Here is a 25,586-nt window from a genome sequence, read left to right on the forward strand (position 1 = left end):
CCTGTAAGATTGAAAACTCTTTTCCATGGACAGAGATCACAGACAGTGTCTCTGGGGGCTCTGTCCAGGGGGGTTCTGACCCCCTGAGACCTTCCAGGGCAGCCAGAGGGAAGCTCTGCATTCCCACACAAACCCATTTTCCTCCAAAAATTCCGAGTTGTTTCCTCAGGAATCGGAGCCGAAATGGGCGATATTCCTAAATCCGCCTTTCGCCCCGCGCTGCTGCAAACAGCCGTAGCGGTCATGACATTGTCAGAGCTAAATAATGAATTTCTCTGCTTTTTCCTGTGGCTTTTCAGCAAATTGCTGCTGAACACCTGCCAGAGGGAATTCTCTGCTCGTTCTCGTGTAATTTGGCAAAGCACAACAAGTTCTGCGGTGACCCGCACTAAAATGTTAATTCTGGGATGGGATGGCTGAGGATGGAGCTTTTTTCAGGCCACCTGTGTGAGTTTGAACCTGGTGATTATTAGACAGTTTTAATTCCTCCTGTGCTGGTGATCTGGTAATGTCCCAGAGAGAACAGAATACCATTTTTGGGTTAATTTTCTCATTATTCACGCCATCCTGGGGTTAATCCCCTCCTCACTGACACCACCCTGCAGCTTGCAGGAGCGGTGGCTGCTGCATTCTGATTTTCCAACAGGCACAACTCAAATATTTCCAATTTTTCCCTGTGGCACAGAGGGATTGAAGCGATCACTCAGCGCTGACAGGGGACCCTCTCTCCCCTCTCCCAGCTTTGCAGCCCGGCTGGAAACGAGCTGGTGGAACAAGGAGATGATTTTGGGGTTTGGTTTTTGGTTTTTTATGGTTCCCTCAGCTGTGCTCTTCTCGCCTCATTGGCGCCGCAAACCCGGAGCCGCCGCCGCCTTTCAGCGGCGCTAAATTAATTCAGAAGAAAACTCATTTTCTGGTGCCATGGTGGGTGCAATCGGAGTGGAACGGAGGAAAAAAAAGGAGATTTAACATTGTGGGAGTCCAGAGCTTCCCTCTGGCTGCCGTGGCAGGGGTCAGAACCCCCCTGGACAGAGCCCCCAGAGACACTGGCTGTGATCTCTGCCCATGGAAAAGAGTTTTCAATCTTACAGGATCAATCACAAGCTCTGAGTGTTTGATATCAGTAATAATTAAGTGTGGCACGGGTGCAAAAGTAAAATTTTAAGATTCTAGATTAGGGGTTCAGAGGGGACAAGATGGAGGAAATTGGGTGTGTCTTGTCCTTTTCCTCCTTCTTCATGCCCTCCATGTTTCACTGTGGTGTTGGCATTTTTCTGTTGGTTCAGGCTGGGGACACACTGTCCAACGTAGGTGACAGATATTGGCACGTTATTGTAAATCCAGCACAGGTAGTTTGTGGTATTTAATGTTTGTAACATCCCACTGAGGGGTGTTACATCGGTGTATTATTGTAAATATAGCACAGGTAGTTTTTAATATATAATGTTTGTAACATCCCACTGAGGGGTGTTACACTGGTGCATTATTGTAAATATAGCACAGGTAGTTTGTGGTATATAATGTTACATCGGTGCATTATTGTAAATATAGCACAGGTAGTTTGTGGTATTTAATGTTTGTACCATCCCACTGAGGGCAGAGCCCCACACGCTGCCCTGCAGGACAGAGCTGCGGCAGGGCAGCAGAACATGTTAGAGATAAACAGAATAAACAACCTTGAAACCAGCACAGATAAATTATGACTCCTTTGGCTGCGGGGCTGACAGACAGAGACTTTTTACAATCTCGGGATCATCAATACCTCAGATTCCGACAAGTTTGGTTCCAGAATCCCCCTTGGGAATTCCCCTTGGGAAAGCCAAATCCATGTGGGTTTGGCTCCCATTCCAAACTGGGATTTCTGAGGAGCGGCAGTAGGGGAGATAACGGGATCAGCAATCCCATCAGTGGCTGAGGAAGGAAATAGGATGGAAAACTGATGAAATTAAATGATTTTTTTTGCTTAAACAGCTTCCAAATAACATTAAACTCCAGCAGCTAAAAGTTGGGAAATGCAGCAGGGAATGAGCAGCACCCGGGGTGACAACAAAAACAAAAGCCAGGCGGTTTTGGGGTAAAATTCCTTAAATTCTGCAAGATTTATTAAGGTATTTAGGGATAAATAGTGATAAATAGTATTTAATGGTAAATATAGAATGGTTTGGGTGGGAAGGGACATTAAAGCTCATCCCATTCCACCCTCGACACCTCCCACTGCCTGAGGCTGCTCCGAGCTGGTGCTGGACACTTCCAGGGGGAAAAAATCAGCGAATCTGAGCCTCACCACATGCAAAGCTGGAAACAAAAGAAAAATCCGCCTGTTCCTGCAGAATTATCGGGAGCCGGGGCTGCAAATCTCTGGGAACAAAAGGGAATTTAGGCAGATTTTCTGCCCTAAACGATCTGGCACTAAAACAACAGCCACTTATCTCCGCTGGGATGTCCGGAGGGATTTGACAGACAAGCTTGGATGGATCCAGACAATTTCCGAGGCTGCTGCCTCCTGTTATTCCCCTCCTCCTTCCAGCAGCCAGCGTGGGGCCGGGCCAGTCCCCACATCCCAAAAAATTGCTGCTGGAACCGGCAATTTGTAATCCCCACATCCCAAAAAATTGCTGCCGGAACCCTCAATTTGGACCTTCAAGTGCCTCTCCCTGTCACTGCACCCACTCATTATGGCAGGGCGAGGGGTGGGAGCTGACTGTCAAACCGCGGCGATTTTTTCATTTCCACGGGTAGAAAATGAGCTTTAATGGGTTTTTTTCCTGCTCAGAATTCCATGGATTTGCCCCCCAGGTGAGGAGAAGCAGAGGGTCAAGGTGGATTAAAGGAGAGCAGCAACACTCGGTGGCCCCGGCGTGAATCACTGCAGAGTGACTCAAAGCCTCGCTTGGTTTTTGTTGGTTTTATTTTTTTTTTTTGGTTTTGGGGTTTTTTTAATTTTTTTTTTGCTGGAGCACAATTAGCACTCGGGAAGCTCAATTAAGAGACATTAGCAGAACGAAATGTGGAATTGCAGGAGCCAGGAGGTGAAATGGGTTTACTCTGACCTCAGGCCGGGAGGATTTCTCGCTCTGGGGTCAGTGGGAACAGCAACCGAGCTCATTTATTACCCCACAGATTTCAAAGCGCCCTAAAAACTGAATAAAAACGCTGAATTTTGGTTAAAATACGGCACCAGCAAGCCCAGACTGCCCTGCAGGGACCAGAAGTTTTATTTGGGTAGTTTAGAATAGATTTTAAGTTAATAAAGCAGCATTTTTTAAAAGCAGGTTTGTTCCTCGATATTGGAAAAGCAGATCCCCGATTTCCCTGATTTCTCCCCAAATCTGGCAGGGATGCAGATCCCCAATTTCCCCGATTTCCCCCAAATCTCTCAGGGTTGCAGATCCCCAATTTTTCTGATTTCTCCCCAAATCTGGCAGCAATGCAGAACCCAAATTTCCCCAATTTCTCCCCAAATCTGGCAGGGATGCAGACCCCAAATTTCCCCCAAATCTGTCAGCGATGCAGACCCCAAATTTCCCCGATTTCTCCCCAAATCTGTCAGCGATGCAGACCCCCAATTTCCCAGATTTCTCCCCAAATCTGGCAGGGATGCAGATCCCCGATTTCTCTGATTTCTCCCCAAATCTGGCAGGGATGCAGATCCTCAATTTCCCCCCAAATCTGGCAGCGATGCAGATCCCAAATTTCCCCCATTTCTCCCCAAATCCAGCAGCGATACAGACCCCCAGTTTCCCCGATTTCTCCCCAAATCTGGCAGCGATGCAGATCCCAAATTTCCCCAATTTCCCCCCAAATCTCTCTGGGATGCAGATCCCTAATTTTTCCCCAATTTCTCCCCAAATCTGGCAGGGATGCAGATCCCAAATTTCCCCGATTTCTCCCCAAATCTGGCAGGGATGCAGATCCCCGATTTCCCCAACTTCTCCCCAAATCTGGCAGGGATGCAGATCCCAAATTTCCCCAATTTCCCCCCAAATCTGGCAGGGATTGCAGATCCCAAATTTCCCCAATTTCTCCCCAAATCCAGCAGCGATGCAGACCCCAAATTTCCCCGATTTCTCCCAAATCTCTCAGGGATGCAGACCCCAAATTTCCCTGATTTATTCCCAAATCTGGCAGGGATGCAGATCCCAAATTTCCCCAATTTCCCCCAAATCTGGCAGCGATGCAGATCCCCAATTTCCCCAATTTCTCCCCAAATCTGGCAGGGATGCAGACCCCAAATTTCCCCGATTTCTCCCCAAATCTGGCAGCGATGCAGATCCCCAATTTCCCCAATTTCTCCCCAAATCTGGCAGGGATGCAGATCCCAAATTTCTCTGATTTCTCCCCAAATCTGGCAGCGATGCAGATCCCAAATTTCCCCCATTTCTCCCCAAATCTGGCAGGGATGCAGATCCCAAATTTCCCAGATTTCTCCCCAAATCCGGCAGGGATGCAGATCCCAAATTTCCCCCATTTCTCCCCAAATCTGGCAGGGATGCAGACCCCAAATTTCCCCGATTTCTCCCCAAATCTCTCAGGGATGCAGATCCCCGATTTCCCCAATTTCTCCCCAAATCTGGCAGGGATGCAGATCCCCAATTTCCCCAATTTCTCCCCAAATCTCTCAGGGATGCGGATTCCCGATTTCCCCCAAATCTGTCAGGTTTGCAGATCCCAAATTTCCCCGATTTCTCCCCAAATCTCTCAGCGATGCAGACCCCAAATTTCCCCGATTTCTCCCCAAATCTGTCAGGGATGCAGACCCCAAATTTCCCCGATTTCTCCCCAAATCTGGCAGGGATGCAGATCCCCAATTTCCCCGATTTCCCCCCAAATCTGGCAGGGATGCAGATCCCAAATTTCACTGATTTCTCCCCAAATCTGGCAGGGATGCAGATCCCAAATTTCCCCGATTTCTCCCCAAATCTGGCAGGGATGCAGATCCCCAATTTCCCCGATTTCTCCCCAAATCTGGCAGGGATGCAGATCCCCAATTTCTCCCCAAATCTCTCAGGGATGCAGATCCCAAATTTCCCCAATTCCCCCCAAATCTGGCAGGGATGCAGACCCCAAATTTCCCCGATTTCTCCCCAAATCTGGCAGGGATGCAGACCCCCGATTTCCCCCAGATCCGGCAGGGATGCAGACCCCAAATTTCCTGATTTCCCCCAAATCTGACAGGGATGCAGACCCCAAATTTCTCTGATATCTCCCCAAATCTGGCAGGGATGCAGATCCCAAATTTCCCCGATTTCTCCCCAAATCTGGCAGCGATGCAGATCCCCAAATTTCTCCAAATTCTCCCCAAATCTGGCAGGGATGCAGATCCCAAATTTCCCTGATTTCTCCCCAAATCTGGCAGCGATGCAGATCCCAAATTTCCCCGATTTCTCCCCAAATCTGGCAGGGATGCAGACCCCAAATTTTCCTGATTTCCCCCCAAATCTGGCAGCGATGCAGATCCCAAATTTCCCCGATTTCTCCCCAAATCTGGCAGGGATGCAGACCCCCAATTTCCCCCAAATCTGGCAGGGATACAGACCCCAAATTTCCCCAATTTCCCCCCAAATCTGGCAGGGATGCAGACCCCCAATTTCCCCCAAATCTGGCAGGGATGCAGACCCCAAATTTCCCCGATTTCTCCCCAAATCTCTCAGCGATGCAGACCCCCAATTTCCCCGATTTCTCCCCAAATCTCTCAGGGATGCAGACCCCCAATTTCCCCCAAATCTGGCAGGGATGCAGATCCCAAATTTCCCCCATTTCTCCCCAAATCTCTCAGGGATGCAGATCCCCAAATTTCCGCAATTTCTCCCCAAATCTGGCAGCGATGCAGATCCCAAATTTCCCCGATTTCTCCCCAAATCTGGCAGGGATGCAGATCCACGATTTCCCTGATTTCTCCCCAAATCTGGCAGGGATGCAGATCCCAAATTTCCCTGATTTCTCCCCAAATCTCTCAGGGATGCAGATCCCAAATTTCCCCCAAATCTGGCAGGGATGCAGATCCCCAATTTCCCCGATTTCTCCCCAAATCTGGCAGCGATGCAGACCCCAAATTTCCCCGATTTCTCCCCAAATCTGGCAGTGATGCAGACCCCAAATTTCCCCGATTTCTCCCCAAATCCAGCAGGGATGCAGATCCCCAATTTCTCCAATTTCCCCCCAAATCTGGCAGGGATGCAGACCCCAAATTTCCCCGATTTCTCCCCTAATCTGTCAGGGTTGCAGACCCCAAATTTCCCCAATTTCTCCCCAAATCTGGCAGCGATGCAGATCCCAAATTTCCCCGATTTCTCCCCAAATCCAGCAGCGATACAGACCCCAAATTTCTCTGATTTCCCCCCAAATCTGGCAGCGATGCAGACCCCAAATTTCCCCAATTTCTCCCCAAATCTCTCAGGGATGCAGATCCCAAATTTCCCCAATTTCTCCCCAAATCTGGCAGGGATGCAGACCCCAAATTTCCCCAATTTCCCCCCAAATCTGGCAGGGTTGCAGATGCCTGATTTCTCCCCAAATCTCTCAGGCATGCAGACCCCCAATTTCCCCCATTTCTCCCCAAATCTCTCAGGGATGCAGACCCCAAATTTCCCCGATTTCTCCCCAAATCTGTCAGGGATGCAGACCCCAAATTTCCCCGATTTCTCCCCAAATCTGGCAGGGATGCAGATCCCCAATTTCCCCGATTTCTCCCCAAATCTGGCAGGGATGCAGATCCCAAATTTCCCCGATTTCTCCCCAAATCTCTCAGGGATGCAGACCCCCAATTTCCCCCAAATCTGGCGGGGTTGCAGACCCCAAATTTCCCCAATTTCCCCCAAATCTGGCAGGGATGCAGACCCCAAATTTCCCCGATTTCTCCCCAAATCTGGCAGGGATGCAGACCCCCAATTTCCCCCAAATCTGGCAGGGATGCAGACCCCAAATTTCCCAGATTTCTCCCCAAATCTGGCAGGGATGCAGATCCCAAATTTCCCCGATTTCTCCCCAAATCTGGCAGGGATGCAGATCCCAAATTTCCCCGATTTCTCCCCAAATCCAGCAGGGATGCAGATCCCAAATTTCCCCAATTTCTCCCCAAATCTCTCAGGGAGGCTGATCCCCAAATTTCCCCGATTTCTCCCCAAATCTGGCAGGGATGCAGATCCCAAATTTCCCCGATTTCTCCCCAAATCTGGCAGGGATGCAGATCCCAAATTTCCCCGATTTCTCCCCAAATCCAGCAGGGATGCAGATCCCAAATTTCCCCAATTTCTCCCCAAATCTCTCAGGGAGGCTGATCCCCAAATTTCCCCGATTTCTCCCCAAATCTGGCAGGGATGCAGATCCCAAATTTCCCCGATTTCTCCCCAAATCTGGCAGGGATGCAGACCCCCAATTTCCCCCAAATCTGGCAGGGATGCAGATCCCCAATTTCCCCAATTTCCCCCAAATCTGGCAGGGATGCAGACCCCCAATTTCCCCCAAATCTGGCAGCGATGCAGATCCCAAATTTCCCCGATTTCCCCCAAATCTGGCAGGGATGCAGACCCCAAATTTCCCCGATTTCTCCCCAAATCTCTCAGGGATGCAGACCCCAAATTTCCCCCAAATCCGTCAGGGTTGCAGACCCCAAATTTCCCCGATTTCTCCCCAAATCTCTCCCCCCAGGGCCGTTCCCTCATTAGGAATCAGCTCCGGCTGCTGCTGCCGGTGACTCACGGCGCAGCTCACTGAGCCCAGCACCCCTCATGACTCACGGGTCAGGTGAGAGGAGCAGCAATTCTCATTTAAATCCGCATTTTTTTTACATTTTTTTTACATTTTTTTACACCTTCTCCTGCTCTGATTGTCCTCAAACCATCCGCAATCAACTCCACACTTGACGGGAGCAGCAAAAAAATAAAATGAGTTTTTCATCTTTTCTCCAGGGGGAGAAAAAATCCATCTGAAGAGATTCTATTGTGAAATCTTTAATAATTGTAAAAAAAAGGGGAATTTATCAACCAGCCCACAGCAGATCTGGACAGGCACCCAGAAATTCGGGAGTGATGCTCTCAGGGAGAAAAATGAAAACTTCTCGGCGCTCTCGCACACAAAAACAAAATTCCCCCTCTGGCTCTGCAATTCTTCACCCACTCCTCGCTCAGCCTATTTCTCAAGCACAGATTTCTGTCTGAACGGTGTAAAAAAGTGTTTATTCCCCCAAAAAGGAGGTGCTGCAGAAATATTGAAACCCAGGGAATTAATTTCGCTGTGAAAAACCTGAAATTTCCCTGTTAATCTTTGTAAAAACACGCTTTTGGATGATGAGTTCACGCATTTATCTGAAAAAAAACCACAATTTTAGGGGATTTCAGGCGAAATCGGAGCTGGTTTGAGGGATAATTTCTTTATCTGGGCTGGTCCCCGGTGAGGGACAGGACAAACCTCCTTTTTATCACATAATTTTTATGGGATTAGTTGGCACCGGGAGCCCCGGAGGGCTGATGGAGATGAAGCATCACAAGGAGAAAATTGAAAATTACGTCGGCAGGAGGGTGCCAGATTGATGATCCCTCGGCTTGTTGTCAGAGCATGGGTGTGGGACAAAAAAAACAGAATTTATTGGGTAAAAAGGGGGAAATTTGGGGTTTTTGGGAGAGTGGAAGGTGTCCCTTCCAACCCAAACAGGATTCTGGGATTATCTCCAGGCTGAAGGTCCTTTCCAACGTGAAGGAATCTCTGTATAAAATCTAAATTTAAATGATCCCTCGGCTTGGGTCGGTGTGTTGTTGTCAGAGCACGGGTGTGGGACAAAAAAAAACAGAATTTACTGGGTAAAAAGGGGAAAATTTGGGGTTTTTGGGAGAGTGGAAGATGTCCCTTCCAACCCAAGCCACACCAGGATTCCGGGATTCTCTCCAGGTTGAAGGTCCTTTCCAACGTGAAGGAATCTCTGCACAAAATCTAAATTTAAATGATCCCTTGGCTTGGGTCGGCGTGTTGCTGTGAGAGCATGGGTGTGGGACAAAAAAACCAGAATTTACTGGTAAAAAGGGGAAATTTGGGGTTTTTGGGAGAGTGGAAGGTGTCCCTTCCAACCCAAACAGGATTCTGGGATTCTCTCCAGGCTGAAGGTCCTTTCCAACGTGAAGGAATCTCTGTATAAAATCTAAATTTAAATGATCCCTCGGCTTGGGTCGGTGTGTTGCTGTCAGAGCACGGGTGTGGGACAAAAAAAACAGAATTTACTGGGTAAAAAGGGGAAAATTTGGGGTTTTTGGGAGAGTGGAAGGTGTCCCTTCCAACCCAAACCATGTCAGGATTCTGGGATTCTCTCCTGGCTGAAGGTCCTTTCCAAGGTGAAGGAATCTCTGTATAAAATCTAAATTTAAATGATCCCTCGGCTTGGGTCGGCGTGTTGCTGTCAGAGCACGGGTGTGGGACAAAAAAAAACAGAATTTACTGGTAAAAAGGGGGAAATTTGGGGTTTTTGGGAGAGTGGAAGGTGTCCCTTCCAACCCAAACCACGCCAGGATTCTGGGATTTTCTCCAGGCTGAAGGTCCTTTCCAACGTGAAGGAATCTCTGTAGGAAATCTAAATTTAAATGATCCCTCGGCTTGTTGTCAGAGCACGGGTGTGGGACAAAAAAAACCAGAATTTACTGGGTAAAAAGGGGGAAATTTGGGGTTTCTGGGAGAGTGGAAGGTGTCCCTTCCAACCCAAACCGGATCCAGGGATTCTCTCCAGGCTGAAGATCCTTTCCAACGTGAAGGAATCTCTGTATAAAATCTAAATTTAAATGATCCCTCGGCTTGTTGTCAGAGCATGGGTGTGGGACAAAAAAAACCAGAATTTACTGGGTAAAAAGGGAAAATTTGGGGTTTCTGGGAGAGTGGAAGGTGTCCCTTCCAACCCAAAGAGGATCCAGGGATTCTCTCCAGGCTGAAGATCCTTTCCAACGTGAAGGAATCTCTGTATGAAATCTAAATTTAAATGATCCCTCGGCTTGGGTCGGTGTGTTGCTGTCAGAGCACGAGTGTGGGACAAAAAAGCCCAGAATTTACTGGGTAAAAAAGGGAAATTTGGGGTTTTTGGGAGAGTGGAAGGTGTCCCTTCCAACCCAAACAGGATCCAGGGATTCTCTCCAGGCTGAAGATCCTTTCCAACGTGAAGGAATCTCTGTAGGAAATCTAAATTTAAATGATCCCTCGGCTTGTTGTCAGAGCACGGGTGTGGGACAAAAAAAACCAGAATTTACTGGGTAAAAAGGGGAAATTTGGGGTTTTTGGGAGAGTGGAAGGTGTCCCTTCCAACCCAAACAGGATTCTGGGATTCTCTCCAGGCTGAAGATCCTTTCCAACGTGAAGGAATCTCTGTATGAAATCTAAATTTAAATGATCCCTCGGCTTGGGTCGGCGTGTTGCTGTCAGAGCACGGGTGTGGGACAAAAAAAACCAGAATTTATTGGGTAAAAAGGGGAAATTTGGGGTTTTTGGGAGAGTGGAAGGTGTCCCTTCCAACCCAAACAGGATTCTGGGATTCTCTCCAGGTTGAAGGTCCTTTCCAACGTGAAGGAATCTCTGTACAAAATCTAAATTTAAATGATCCCTCGGCTTGTTGTCAGAGCATGGATGTGGGACAAAAAAACCAGAATTTATTGGGAAAAAAAGGGGAAATTTGGGGTTTTTGGGAGAGTGGAAGGTGTCCCTTCCAACCCAAACAGGATCCAGGGATTCTCTCCAGGCTGAAGATCCTTTCCCACCTGAAGGAATCTCTGTAGGAAATCTAAATTTAAATCACGATTTTCCCAAGAAATAAATCCTCCAGGATCCCATTCAGATGCTGAGCAGGGAAAACACTCTCAGAATTCCTCAGTCCTGAGAAATCCTCACCACAACCCAGGATCTGGAGATCTTCCAAGGAATTTTTTGCCCATCCCACAAATTTCCATTGCCAGCATCTCCCCTTAATCTCATCTGACATTTAGTGGGGTTTTCTCCTTGCTGCCTCTTCTCTGCTGCTCCCCACTCCTGGTTTTCCATCCAGGCAGGTTCCTGAGCCACCAGGATCCAGGGATTGACCAGGGAGGAGATTTGGGAGCTGGTGGCACCAGCAACAACCTGGCTGAAGGTCCTTTCCCACGTGAAGGAATCTCTGTACGAAATCTAAATTTAAATCACGATTTTCCCAAGAAATAAATCCTCCAGAATCCCATTCAGATCCCGGGGAACCACTGAGCAGGGAAAACGCTCTCAGAATTCCTCAGTCCTGAGAAATTCCCACCACAGCCCCTGGATCTGGAGATTTGGGAGCTGGTGGCACCAGCAACAACCTGGCTGAAGGTCCTTTCCAACGTGAAGGAATCTCTGTAGGAAATCTAAACTTAAATCACGATTTTCCCAAGAAATAAATCCTCCAGGATCCCATTCAGATGCTGAGCAGGGAAAACACTCTCAGAATTTCTTAGTCCTGAGAAACTCCCACCACAACCCAGGATCTGGAGATTTTCCAAGGAAGTTTTTGCCCATCCCACAAATTTCCATTGCCAGCATCTCTCCTTAATCTCATCTGACATTCAGTGGGGTTTTCTCCTTGCTGCCTCTTCTCTGCTCCTCACCACTCCTGGTTTTCCATCCAGGCAGGTTCCTGAGCCACCAGGATCCAAGGATTGACCAGGATGCCACCAGGGAGGAGATTTGGGAGCTGGTGGCACCAGCAAGAACCTGGCTGAAGGTCCTTTCCCACCTGAAGCAATCTCTGTATGAAATCTAAACTTAAATCATGATTTTCCCAATAAATAAATCCTCCAGGATCCCATTCAGATCCCGGGAACTGCTGAGCAGGGAAAACGCTCTCGGAACTCCTCCCGCCTCTGCTGGAAGTGCTGAAGGAGCCGAATCCTCGCCACTAAAAGAAATAAATTCAATTTTGAGTGTTTGGCTCAAGTGTCCCCGAGCATCCCAACCAACAACAGCCCAGCTCCAGGAGCACAAACAGCAAAAATTCTGCTTCATCTCCACCTCTCCAGCGTGCAGGAAATGCAACTCCAAGAATTCCCACAGAACTCCATTTTCCAAGCACTAAACCTGAGCTTTCTGTTAAAAATATAAATATTTATTTATCTGCTGAGGCACCCACCCGCTGCCAGGGCAGGATTTTTGTCGCCCTGCTCCAACTCCACGGAGTCACTTTGCCTTTAAAATCGCTGTGGCAGAAAATACTTCCCTTATTATCTGCCCAGGCAGCTTGAAAAATTATTTTAAGCTCAATAAAATCAGCTAAAACACCTGCAGCAGCAGCAAAAAAATAAATAAATAAAAATAAAAATATGGATTTCCCACCCTGTGAATCACAGCAGCAATTGGAAGGGATAAACTGCAGCCCTTCCCCAGGAGATGTGTCCTTCAAAAGCTCCTTGAAAAACTTGTTTTGCAATTTTTTAGCTCGATAAAACCCACTGGGAAAGAGCAGCGGGTGGTTTTTGTTTGGTCTTTGAGCGACACCAGAGGTGGGAGGGAAAAAAATAAAAAAAAAATAAAAAAGGAAAGAAAAGCAGCAAAAGGGTTTGGTGCCCTCCAGAGGAAAAAGGGAATTAAGTCACGGCTTGGAGATACAAAGGATTGGATCTAAAATCACTTTTGATGGAGATTATGGTTCTAAAATCACTTTTACTGCAGATTTGGGCTCTAAAATCACTTTTACTGCAGATTGTGGTTCTATAAATCACTTTTACTGGAGATTATGGCTCTAAAATCACTTTTAGTGGAGATTATGGTTCTAAAATCACTTCTGGTGGAAATTATGGTTCTATAAATCACTTTTACTGCAGATCATGGTTCTATAAAGCACTTTTTCTGGAGATTATGATTCTAAAATCACTTTTACTGCATATTATGGTTCTAAAATCACTTTTACTGGAGATTATGGTTCTAAAATATTTTCTGCCGTAGACTATGGTTCTAAAATCACCCCAGTTGGAGATTACGGTACTAAAATCACTTTTATTGGCGATTATGATTAGAAAATCACTTTTACTGGAGTCTATGTTTCTAAAATCACCTTTACTGTAGATTATGGTTCTAAAATCACTTTTAGTGGAGATTACGGTACTAAAATCACTTTTACTGCAGATTATGGTTCTAAAATCACTTGTACTGCAGATTATGGTTCTGAAATCTCTCCTGTTGGGGATTATGGCTCTAAAATCACTTTTACTGCAGATTATGGTTCTAAAATCACTTTTACTAGAGATTATGGTACTAAAATCACTTTTACTGCAGATTATGGTTCTCAAATCACTCCTGTTGGAGATTATGGCTCTAAAATCACTTTTACTGGAGATTATGATTATGAAATCTCTCCTGCTGGAGATTATGGCTCTAAAATCACTATTACTGCAGATTATGATTATGAAATCACTCCTGCTGGAGATTATGGTTCTAAAATCACTTTTACTGCAGATTATGGCTCTAAAACCACTTCTGCTGGAGATTATGATTATAAAATCACTTTTACTGCAGATTATGGTTCTAAAATCACTTTTACTGGAGATTATGATTATGAAATCTCTCCTGTTGTGGATTATGTTCTAAAACCACTTTTGTTGGAGATTATAGTTCTCAAATCACTCCTGCTGGAGATTATGGTACTAAAATCACTTTTACTGGAGATTATGATTATGAAATCTCTCCTGCTAGAGATTATGGTTCTAAAATCACTTTTAGTGGAGATTATGATTCTGAAATCTCTCCTGCTGGGGATTATGGTTCTAAAATCACTTTTACTGCAGATTACGGTTCTAAAATAATTTCTGCTGTAGATTATTGCGGAACGTGTTTTTTATTCTTTCAGTGTCTGCTCAAACCCCCTGCCCTATCTCACTCCTAACCCCCTTTTCTCCAAAATGTGAATCCTCCCTTCCCCTGCCTGTTCTCCCAGAACAATCCCTATTTATTTAAAATGTTAATCCTGCCCCAAACTCCTCTCGTTATTCTGCTATTGATTATTGCTCCTATATCCCTCCTCATAAATTCTTGTATAAAACATCCGCCCGCCCCAAAGGGTCTTGGGGCACGCGGAACACCGAGCGAAAAATAAATTCGGCACCGGAACGAAACCACCAGAGGCCGATAGTGGCCGAGCCCAAAGCTCCAGGGATGAGTTTTGGGAATCTGCAAGTCCCAGGAACACCCAAACCTCTGGAAGAGCCAAACAGAGAAGGAACGTCCCCAGTTGGGCGCGACTTTTCCACCAAGTTGAGGAGAAGAATCGAGTCATCTCCACCCAGACCCAGAGGGTAACGGGGGCTAAAACGGGGTGGGACCCATCCCACCACCCCATTTTTATTTTTGTGTTTTAACCCTCGCCCGTGCTCAGACGGGAGCTGTGTTCTTGCATGTGGGTTTTTCATTTCTGGGGGGAGGTTCCAGGTATCCTCACCCCGTCTTTTATGGGAACCCATATTGGATTGCTTTTTCTTCCCCTCGAAAAGTTGTTTTCTCTATCCTTTCCTCCCCAATCTGGGCTGGACGGAGTGGGTAGAAAAGACACAAATGGGACAGAAACAGAAGAGGTGGGATGTCCACTATGGAGGGTTGATAAAATCTCAACAAGAGCCCCTTTACATCCACGCATTGTGTCACATCCAGCTGCATCAGGCTCCTCTCTTATAAATTCCCTTTTTTGCTTCTGTGAAGCTCCCCAGACCCTCTTCCCCTCGGATTTTCCTCAACTTTTCCCTATCTTCCCGTCCAAGATGGCGCTGGCCACGCCACTTGGAACCCATTTTCCATCCCTGGTTTCCCGCCAACCCCACCCCATCCTCAAGGGCCCCAACAACCAAAATGGCCGCGTGGCTGGTCCCGGTTGGGGAGAGGCGGGGTTGGATGTTCCCTAATTCTTCTTCTGGCTCCTCCTCTGGTGGGACGGGTCGCTGTTGAGGATCTCCCATCAGAGGATCCTCCTTCTTAGGAGATCACTCTCCTTCTTGGGGGTCTCCTTTGAGGGAAGGTGGGGCTGAAACCCCGGACCGCAAACCCGCCATTTTGTCTTCCCCCTAAGATGGCGGCACCCTGGTCCACCCCTTATCGATTCCCCTTATCAATCATGACAGTCACTAATCAAGTGATTATCCGATTCCCCTATCCCATTCCTTAACGCACCCTACCCAATGTTCCCTTTTATTTAATAATCTATTTGTTGACTTATATTTTATAGAAAGAAAGATCATCCTATTTAGTTTATACCCACAGAACCCATTTTCCCACCGTGATCCTTCTTTTCCACCCCCGGTTTCCCGCCAACCCCATCCCTTCCTCAAGGGCCCCGACAATCAAAATGGCCGCGTGGCTGGTCCCGGTTGTTGTGAGGCGGGGTTGGATGTTCCCTAATCCTTCTTCTGGCTCCTCCTCTGGTGGGACGGGTCGCTGTTGAGGACCTCCCATCAGAGGATCCTCCTTAGAAGATCACTCCCCTTCTCAGGGGTCTCCTTTGAGGGAAGGTGGGGCTGAAAACCCGGACCACAAACCCGCCATTTTGTCTTCCCCCTAAGATGGCGGCGCCCTGGTCCACCCCTTACCGATTCCCCTTATCAATCATGACGGTCACTAATCAAGCGATTGTCTGATTCCCCTATCCCATTCCTTAATGCACCCTACCCAACGTTCCCTTTTATTTAATAATCTGCTTGTTGACTTATATTTTATAGAAAGAAAGAGTCTTCCCCCTAAGATGGCGGCACCTTGGTCCACCCTTTACCGATTCCCCTTATCAATCATGACAGTCACTAATCAAGCGATTGTCTGATTCCCCTATCCCATTCCTTAACGCACCCTACCCAATGTTCCCTTTTATTTAATAATCTATTTGTTGAGTTATATTTTATAGAAAGAAAGATCATCCTATTTAGTTTATACCCACGGAACCCATTTTCCCGCCATGATCCTTCTCTTCCGTCCCTGGTTTCCCGCCATCCCCACCCTCTCCTCAAGGGCCCCGACAATCAAAATGGCCGCGAGGCTGGTCCCGGTTGTTGGGAGGTGGGGTTGGATATTCCCTAATCCTTCTTCTGGCCCTTCCTCTGGTGGGACGGGTCGCTGTCGAGGACCTCCCATCAGAGGATCCTCCTTTTTGGGAGATCACTCTCCTTCTCGGGGGGTCTCCTTTGAGGGAAGGTGGGGCGGAGACCCCAAACCAGAAACCCACCATTTTGTCTTCCCCCTAAGATGGCGGCGCCCTGATCCACCCCTTACCGATTCCCCTTATCAATCATGACAGTCACTAATCAAGCGATTGTCTGATTCCCCTATCCCATTCCTTAACACACCCTACCCAATGTTCCCTTTTATTTAATAATCTATTTGTTGAGTTATATTTTATAGAAAGAAAGAGTCTTCCCCCTAAGATGGCGGCACCCTGATCCACCCTTTACCGATTCCCCTTATCAATCATGACAGTCACTAATCAAGTGATTATCCGATTCCCCTATCCCATTCCTTAACGCACCCTACCCAATGTTCCCTTTTATTTAATAATCTATTTGTTGACTTATATTTTATAGAAAGAAAGATCATCCTATTTAGTTTATACCCACGGAACCCATTTTCCCGCCATGATCCTTCTCTTCCGCCCCCGGTTTCCCGCCAACCCCACCCTCTCCTCAGGGGCCCCGACAATCAAAATGGCCGCGAGGCTGGTCCCTGTGGGGGAGGCGGGGTTGGATATTCCCTAATCCTTCTTCTGGCCCTTCCTCTGGTGGGACGGGTCGCTGTCGAGGACCTCCCATCAGAGGATCCTTCTTAGAAGATCACTCTCCTTCTTGGGGGTCTCCTTTGAATGAAGGTGGGGTGGAGACCCCAGACCAAAAACCCGCCATTTTGTCTCCCCCCTAAGATGGCGGCGCCCTGGTCCACCCATTACCAATTCCCCTTATCAATCATGACAGTCACTAATCAAGCGATTGCCTGATTCCCCTATCCCATTCCTTAACGCACCCTACCCAATGTTCCCTTTTATTTAATAATCTGTTTGTTGACTTATATTTTATAGAAAGAAAGATCATCCTATTTAGTTTATACCCACGGAACCCATTTTCCCGCCATGATCCTTCTCTTCCGCCCCCGGTTTCCCGCCATCCCCACCCTCTCCTCAAGGGCCCCGACAATCAAAATGGCCGCGTGGCTGGTCCCGGTTGGGGGGAGGCAGGGTTGGATATTCCCTAATCCTTCTTCTGGCCCTTCCTCTGGTGGGACGGGTCGCTGTTGAGGACCTCCCATCAGAGGATCCTCCTTAGAAGATCACTCCCCTTCTCGGGGGTCTCCTTTGAGGGAAGGTGGGGCTGAAACCCCGGAACCGCAAACCCGCCATTTTGTCTTCCCCCTAAGATGGCGGCGCCCTGGTCCACCCCTTACCGATTCCCCTTATCAATCATGACAGTCACCAATCAAATGATTGTCTGATTCCCCTATCCCATTCCTTAACGCACCCTACCCAATGTTCTCTTTTATTTAATAATCTATTTCTTGAGTTATATTTTATAGAAAGAAAGATCATCCTATTTAGTTTATACCCACGGAACCCATTTTCCCGCCATGATCCTTCTTTTCCGCCCCCGGTTTCCCGCCAACCCCACCCTCTCCTCAAGGGCCCTGACAATCAAAATGGCCGCGAGGCTGGTCCCGGTTGTTGGGAGGCGGGGTTGGATGTTCCCTAATCCTTCTTCTGGCTCTCCTCTGGTGGGACGGGTCGCTGTCGAGGATCTCCCATCAGAGGATCCTCCTTTTTGGGAGATCACTCTCCTTCTCGGGGGGTCTCCTTTGAGGGAAGGTGGGGTGGAGACCCCGGACCGCAAACCCGCCATTTTGTCTTCCCCCTAAGATGGCGGCGCCCTGGTCCACCCCTTACCGATTCCCCTTATCAATCATTGTTGGAATCTGTGGGTATTGGTGATTCCAAGATTGTAGAAAGTCTCTGTCTGTCAGCCCCACAGACAAAGCAGAAGTTATAAATTGTTTCTGTTGGTTTTTAAGGTTGTTTATTCTGTTTATCTCTAACATGTTCTGCTGCCCTGCCGCAGCTCTGTCCTGCAGGGCAGCGTGTGGGGCTCTGCCCTCAGTGGGATGTTACAAACATTAAATACCACAAACTACCTGTGCTGGATTTACAATATATTTAATATATATGTATTTAAATAGATATATTTACATATATTTAAATATATTTAATATATTACAATAACATGCCAATATCTGTCACCTACGTTGAACAGTGTGTCCCCAGCCTAAACCCAGTCCCCAGTTTCTGGTATATAATGTTACAAATATTATATACCACAAACTGCCTGTGCTATATTTACAATAACGTGCCAATGTAACACCCCTCAGTGGGATGTTACAAACATTAAATACCACAAACTACCTGTGCTGGATTTACAATAACGTGCCAATATCTGTCACCTACGTTGGACAGTGTGTCCCCAGCCTGAACCTGCAGAAAAATGCCAACACCACAGTGAAACATGGAGGGCATGAAGAAGGAGAAAAAGGACAAGACACACCCAATTTCCTCCATCTTGTCCCCTTTGCACCCCTAATCTCGAATCCTAAAATTTGACTTTTGCACCCGTGCCACACTTAATTATTACTGATATCAAACACTCAGAGCTGGTAATTCATCCTGTAAGATTGAAAACTCCTCTCCATGGACAGAGATCACAGCCAGTGTCTCTGGGGGCTCTGTCCAGGGGGGTTCTGACCCCCTGAGACCTTCCAGGGCAGCCAGAGGGAAGCTCTGGATTCCCACAAATCATGACAGTCACTAATCAAGTGATTGTCTGATTCCCCTATCCCATTCCTTAATTCACCCTACTCAATGTTCCCTTTTATTTAATAATCTATTTGTTGAGTTATATTTTATAGAAAGAATTATCATCCTATTTAGTTCATACCCACGGTATTATGCCCGCTTCGGAAATAAAGAATAAAATCAGACACGCCACGTCGCCGCTCGCTGCTTCAACTCTGCTACACGAATTTCGTGAAGGCGAAAATCAGATCAAACTGTGAATCCTGCTGAGTGTTTTACCCCAAATTCAGAATTTGTTTATGTCAATTTTATACCCTTTGTATATTAATTTGTTTTATTGTGATTGTAATTAGTTTTACTTTTTTGATGACCGGCCGCCCCCTCCTCTTCCCGCGCCGCCCAGCGGTGAGAGGGAACCGTGACACAACAGATTATGGTTCTAAAATCACTTCTGCTGGAAATTATGGTTCTAAAATCACTTTTACTGCAGATTATGGTTCTAAAATAATTTCTGATGCAGATTATGGTTCTAAAATCACTTTTGCTGGAAATTATGGTTCTAAAATCACTTTTACTGCAGATTATGGCTCTAAAATCACTATTACTGGAGATTATGGTTCTAAAATCACTTTTAGTGGAAATTATGGTTCTAAAATCACTTTTACTGCAGATTATGGCTCTAAAATCACTTTTGTTGGAGATTATGATTATAAAATCACTTTTACTGGAGATTATGATTATAAAATCACTTTTATTGGAGATTATGGTTCTGAAATCACTCCTGTTGGATATCATGATTATAAAATCACTTTTACTGGAGATTATGGCTTTAAAACCACTCCTGCTGGAGATTATGTTTTTAAAACCACTTTTAGTGGAGATTATGGTTCTAAAATCACTCCTGTTGGAGATTATGGTTCTAAAATAATTTCTGATGGAGATTATGGTTCTAAAATCACTTTTACTGCAGATTATGGTTCTAAAATCACTATTACTGGAGATTATGGTTCTGAAATCACTCCTGTTGGATATTAAGATTATAAAATCACTTTTACTGGAGATTATAAAATCACTCCTGCTGTAGATTATGGTTCTAAAATCACTTTTACTGCAGATTATGGCCCTAAAATCACTTTTTCTGGAGATTATGTTTGTAAAATCACTTTTACTGCAGATTATGGCCCTAAAATCACTTTTTCTGGAGATTATGTTTGTAAAATCACTTTTACTGCAGATTATGGTTCTGAAATCACTTTTACTGCAGATTAATGTTTTGAAATCAGTTCTGATGGAGATTATGATTCTAAAATCACTTTTGTTGGAGATTATGGCTCTAAAATCACTCCACTTGGAGATTTTGATTATAAAATCACTTTTATTGCAATTATGGCTTTAAAATCACTTTTACTGGAGATTATGATTATAAAATCACTTTTACTGGAGATTATGGTTATAAAATCACTTTTACTGGAGATTGTGGTTCTCAAATCACTTTTACTGCAGATTATGGTTCTAAAATCACTCCAGTTGGAGATTATGGTTCTAACATAATTTCTGCTGGAGATTATGGTTCTAAAATCACTTTTAGTGGAGATTATGGTTCTATAATAAGAATAAATGAATAAAGAATAAATAAATAAAGAAGAAATAATTAAAGAGTAAATGAAGAAGAAATAAATGAGGAAGAAATAAATGAGGAAGAAATAAATGGAGAAGAAATAAATGAAGAAGAAATAAACGAAGAAGAAATTAAGAACAAATAAATGAAGAAGAAATGAATCAAGAAATGAATCAAGAACAAATGAATAAAGAAGAAATAAATCAAGAACAAATGAATAAAGAAGAAATGAATCAAGAATAAATGAATTAAGAATAAATGAATATAGAATAAATAAATAAAGACTAAATCCTGACAACTCCAAATCACCCACGACAAACCCACCAGCACCACCAAAAAAATCAGGAAAAAACCCAAAATTTACCTTCTCCCGCTCTTCCAACGAACGACCTGAAACCCCCATCACCCCAAAACCGAACCAAAACTTAAAACTCCGACTTTTGGCTGTCCGGGAATGGGATTTTCCGTGGGAAAGGGGCTGAGAAGGGAAAAAGGGACTCACCTGATGGCCTCGGCCACGGTGGCGGAGGTGTGACCCGAGAGCGCGTCGTGCAGGCTGCGGATGAAGAACTCCCGATAATCCTCCGGCAGCGCCATGAAGGTGCCGCCCATCAGCACAAATTCCACCTTGTCCACGCTGTGGCCCAGCTGCTGCAGCTGTGGAAATAATTGGGGATTTTTGGGGTTTTTTGGGGCTTTTTTGGGGCGTTTTTGCGTTTTTTTTTTATTTTTGGGGTTTTTTTGGGTTTTTTTCAGGATTTTTTCGAATTTTTTTTGTTGTTTTTTGGGTTTTTTGGGGGTTTTTTTTGGGTTTTTTTTTTGTTTTTTGAGGTTTTTTTGGGGTTCTTTGGAAGCTTTTTTTTGGCTTTTTGGGGTTTTTTTTTGTTTTTTTGTGGTTTTTTGCAAGTTTTTTTTTTTGTTTTTTGGGTTTTTTTGGGTTTTTTTTGGGGGGAGTTGGGTATTTTGGGGGTTTTTTTTGAGGTTTTTTGGTGTTTGTTTTTTGGGGTTTTTTGGGGGGTTTTTTAAATGCTTTTGGGGTTTTTTGGGGTGTTTTTTGGAGTGTTTTTTTGGGGTTTGTTCGGTTTTTATGGGTTATTTTTGGGGTTTTTTTGTTGGTTTTTTTGGGTGTTTTTTGGGGTGTTTTTTGGGGTTTTTTTGGGGGTTTTTTTGGTTTTTTGGGGTGTTTTTGGGGTTCCTTTGTGGGGCCAGAGGTGTGACCCGAGAGCGCGTCGTGCAGGCTGCGGATGAAGAACTCCCGATAATCCTCCGGCAGCGCCATGAAGGTGCCGCCCATCAGCACGAATTCCACCTTGTCCACGCTGGGGCCCAGCTGCTGCAGCTGGGGAAATAATTGGGGAGTTTTGGGGTTTATTGGGTTTTTTTTGGGGTTTTTTTGGGGTTTTTTTGGGGGGTTTTTTGGGGGATTTTTTTGGGTTTTTTTCAGTTTTTTTCCGAGTTTTTTCTTTGTTTTTTTGGGTTTTTTTGGGTTTTCTTTTTTGTTTTTTGGGAGTTTTTTGGCAGTTTTTTGTTTGTTTTTTGGGGTTTTGGGGTTTTTTTTGTTGGTTTTTTGGGTTTTTTTTCAGGTTTTTTTCGAGTTTTATTTTTTGGTTTTTTGGGTTTTTTGGGTTTTTTTTTGGTTTTTTGGGGCATTTTTGGAGTGCTCTGTTGGTTTTTTTGGGGGTTCTTTGGGGGGTTCTTTGGGGGGTTTTTTGGGGTTTTTTTGGGGGGTTTTTGGGGGGAGTTCTTTGGAGGTTTTTTGAGTTTTTTGGGGGTTTTTTGGGGGTTTTTTTTCAGGTTTTTTTTCAAGGTTTTTTTGTTTTGTTTTTTGGGGGGTTTTTTGGGTTTATTTTTGTTTTTTGGAGTTTTTTGGGGGAGTTTCTTGGGGTTTTTTGGGGAGTTTTTTGGGGTTTTTTGGGGAGTTTTTTGGGGGTTTTTTGAGGAGTTTTTTGTGGTTTGTTTGTGTCTTTGGGGTGTTTTTGGGGTTTCTGTGTGGGGCCGGAGCTGCGGATGAAGAACTCCCGATAATCCTCCGGCAGCGCCGTGAAGGTGCCGCCCATCAGCACCAACCCCACCCTGGCCACGCTGGGGCACAGCGGCTGCAGGGCGGGATTCAGTGGGGAGTTTTGGGGGTTTTTTTGGGGTTTTGGGTTTTTTTGGGAGTTTTTTTGGGGTTTTTTCGGGTTTTTTAGGTTTTTTTTTTTTGGGGGGGTTTTTTTGGGGTGGTTTTTGGGGGGTTTTTGGTGCTTTTTGGGGTTTTTTTTTTAGAGTTTCTTGGGGTTTTTTTGAGGTTTTTTTGGGATTTTTTGGGCTTTTCGGGGTTTTTTGGGGTTTTTGGTGGGTTTTTTTTGGGTTTTTAGGATTTTTTCTGCTGGTTTTTTGGGGGTTCTTTGGGGGTTCTTTGGGAGTTTTTTTGGGGTTCTTTGGGGATTTTTTTTGGTTTTTTGGGGTTTTTTTTTGGTTTCTTGGGGGTTTTTTGGAGGTTTTTTTGGGATTCTTTGGGGTTTATTTTTTTTGTTTTTTGGGGGTTTTTGGGGGTTTTTGTTTTCAGGTTTTTTTGAGTTTTTTTGTTTTTGGGGTTTTTTTAGGGTTTTATGGGGTTTTTTTAGTTGCTTTTTTGGGTTTTTTTGGGTTTTCTGGTAATTTTTGGGGTTTTTTGGGGTTGTTTTGGGGGGTTTTTTGTTGGTTTTTTGGGTTTTTTTCAGGGTTTTTTTGAGGGTTTTTTTGGGGTTTTTTGGGTTTTTTTTGGTTGTTTGTTTTTTTTTTGGTTTTTTTTTTTTGGGTTTTTTTTTTGAGGTTTTTGGGTTGTTTTTTGGGTTTTTTTTTGGGGGGTGTTTTTGGGGTTTTTTGGGGAGTACCTGCTCCACTCTGTGCCTGGTCTGGAGGTAGGGATCGTAGCGAGCTCGGATGGCCCTCATGGATGTTGGCTAAAAAACACCCAAAAATTCAATTTATTAACATTTTCCCCACTTAAAAATAACAAAATCCAATTTTTAACACGCTGAGAATTTCAAATCCTGATGGACCCAAACCCCCAAAATAAAAAAAAAAAAATCCAAAAATTTAATTTATTAACATTTTTTCCCACTTCAAAATAACAAAATCCAACTTTTAACTGATGGACCCAAACCCACAAAAAAAATTGTAAAAGAAAAATAAACCAAAAATTCAATTTATTTACATTTTTCCCACTTAAAAATAATAAAATCCGAATTTTAACATGTTGAGAATTTCAAATCCCACTGGACCCAAACCCACAAAATATAAAAATTGTAAAAGAAAAATAAACCAAAAATTCAATTTATTAACATTTTTCCCACTTAAAATAAGAAAATCCAAATTTTAACACGCTGAGAATTTCAAATCCACAAAATAAATTTTTTTTAATTTTTAAAAAGTTTAAAAATTGTGCTTTAAAATTAAAATTGCAAATAGGAATATAGCTCCTCTTATTCTTTTAAAAATTTTTAAAAAATAAATTTCAATTAAAAACTTATTATTTATTTATTATAATTTAAAAATTATTATTGAAATTTACCCTGAGATGGCAACAGGACCTAAAAACACCCAAATAATTCAATTTTTAGTGTTTTCTCATTAAAAAAAACATCAGCAGCGAGTCACAAAAAATTTACTAAAAATACAAAATATTTTTACAAATTACTAAGACTCAGTCTGGCTTCAAATATTCTCAAAATTCAATTTATTCCCTCCATTTAAATCCCTAAAAATCTCATTTTTTCCATCAACGGAAGCCCATTAATTATATTTTAAGGGGATTTTTAAGCATTTTTTGTACCTTGGATTTATTTGGGATTTTTCATTTTTTTTCCTATTTTCTTTCAATATTTAAATGATTTAAGGTAGAACAGGAAAAAATCCAATTTAAAAGGAATTTTCACCAAATTTATCCGGTTGATTTTTACCTCATTTTCCTATTTCACATCCTTAAAATTTGAATTTTTTTTGTAAAAACAAATCACAAATTCCTGTTAAATTTCCTCCAGAAACAGGGAGGAAATAGAAAAAAAATTCAATTTATCACTGCAGATAAAAGGGAATTTATTTAATTTCAGATGTTTTTGAAAGGGAATTAATATGATTTTTAAAAATTAGGATTTTTTTAACGAAAAAAACCCGAAGTCAGGTTTAAGGAAAAGTTGGAATAATTAAAAAAACCAGGAAAAATCCAAAATTTGTACCTCATATCCTGTGTAGGACTGGGTGGAATATTCAAAATCAGAGTCCGGCCCCCCCGGGCAGTACCTGCGGGAAATGCAGAAAATTGGAATTAAATTCATTTTAATTTTAATTTTAATTCATTTTAATTTTAATTCCCATTCACTCTAATTTTAATTAATTCTGATGTAAATTAATTTTAATTTTAATTCGTTTTAATTTTAATTAATTTCAATTTAAATTAATTTTAATTAATTTTAATTGAATTTTAATTCATTTTAATTGAATTTTAATTCATTTTAACGTTAATTTAAATTAATTTTCATTTTCATTCATTTTAATTTTAATTCATTTTCATTTTCATTTTCATTCATTTTCATTCATTTTCATTCATTTTAATTTGAATTCATTTTAAATTTTATTTCATTTTCATTTTAATTGATTTTTAAATTTTAATTCATTTTCATTTTAATTTGAATTCATTTTAATTTGAATTCCTATTAATTTCATTTTAATTAATTATAATTAATTTTAATTTTAATTACTTTTATCTTTAATTTTATTTCATTTTCATTTTAATTCATTTTTATTTAAATTTTAGTTCATTTACTTTTCAATTTTAATTCATTTTAATTGAATTTAAATTCATTTTAACTTTAATTTTCATTCATTCTCATTTTAATTCATTTTTAAATTTTAATTCATTTTCATTTTAATTCATTTTAATTGAATTTAAATGCATTTTAACTTTAAATTTTCATTTTAATTCATTTTTATTTAAATTTTAATTCATTTTCAGTTTAAATTTTAGTTCATTTTAATTTGAATTCATTTTATTTTTATTTAATTTTCATTAAAATTTTAATTCATATTCATTTAAATTTTAATTCATTTTAATTTTAATTCATTTTCAAATTTTAATTCATTTTCATTTTAACTTTAATTTTAATTCATTTTCATTTCAATTCATTTTCTTTTTAATTTTAATTTATTTTTATTGAATTTAAATTAATTTTAAATTTTATTTTA

General features: G+C 43.1%; 1 protein-coding gene across 2 annotated transcripts in view; it reads right to left on the reverse strand.

Annotated features, from left to right (window-relative positions):
• ELP3 (elongator acetyltransferase complex subunit 3) overlaps positions 1 to 25,586 on the reverse strand; it is a 145,760-nt gene that overhangs the window by 97,176 nt on the left and 22,998 nt on the right. For both annotated transcript variants that reach the window (XM_072926249.1, XM_072926250.1), the window contains exons 5-7: positions 24,581 to 24,644; positions 23,237 to 23,305; positions 20,884 to 21,038 (exon numbers count right to left, since the gene is read on the reverse strand). In XM_072926249.1, coding sequence (XP_072782350.1) covers positions 20,884 to 21,038; positions 23,237 to 23,305; positions 24,581 to 24,644 — 288 coding nt within the window. The remainder of the gene's footprint in view (positions 1 to 20,883; positions 21,039 to 23,236; positions 23,306 to 24,580; positions 24,645 to 25,586) is intronic.

Source organism: Taeniopygia guttata, chromosome 3 (assembly GCF_048771995.1).
Source record: "Taeniopygia guttata chromosome 3, bTaeGut7.mat, whole genome shotgun sequence".
Lineage (NCBI taxonomy): Eukaryota > Metazoa > Chordata > Aves > Passeriformes > Estrildidae > Taeniopygia > Taeniopygia guttata.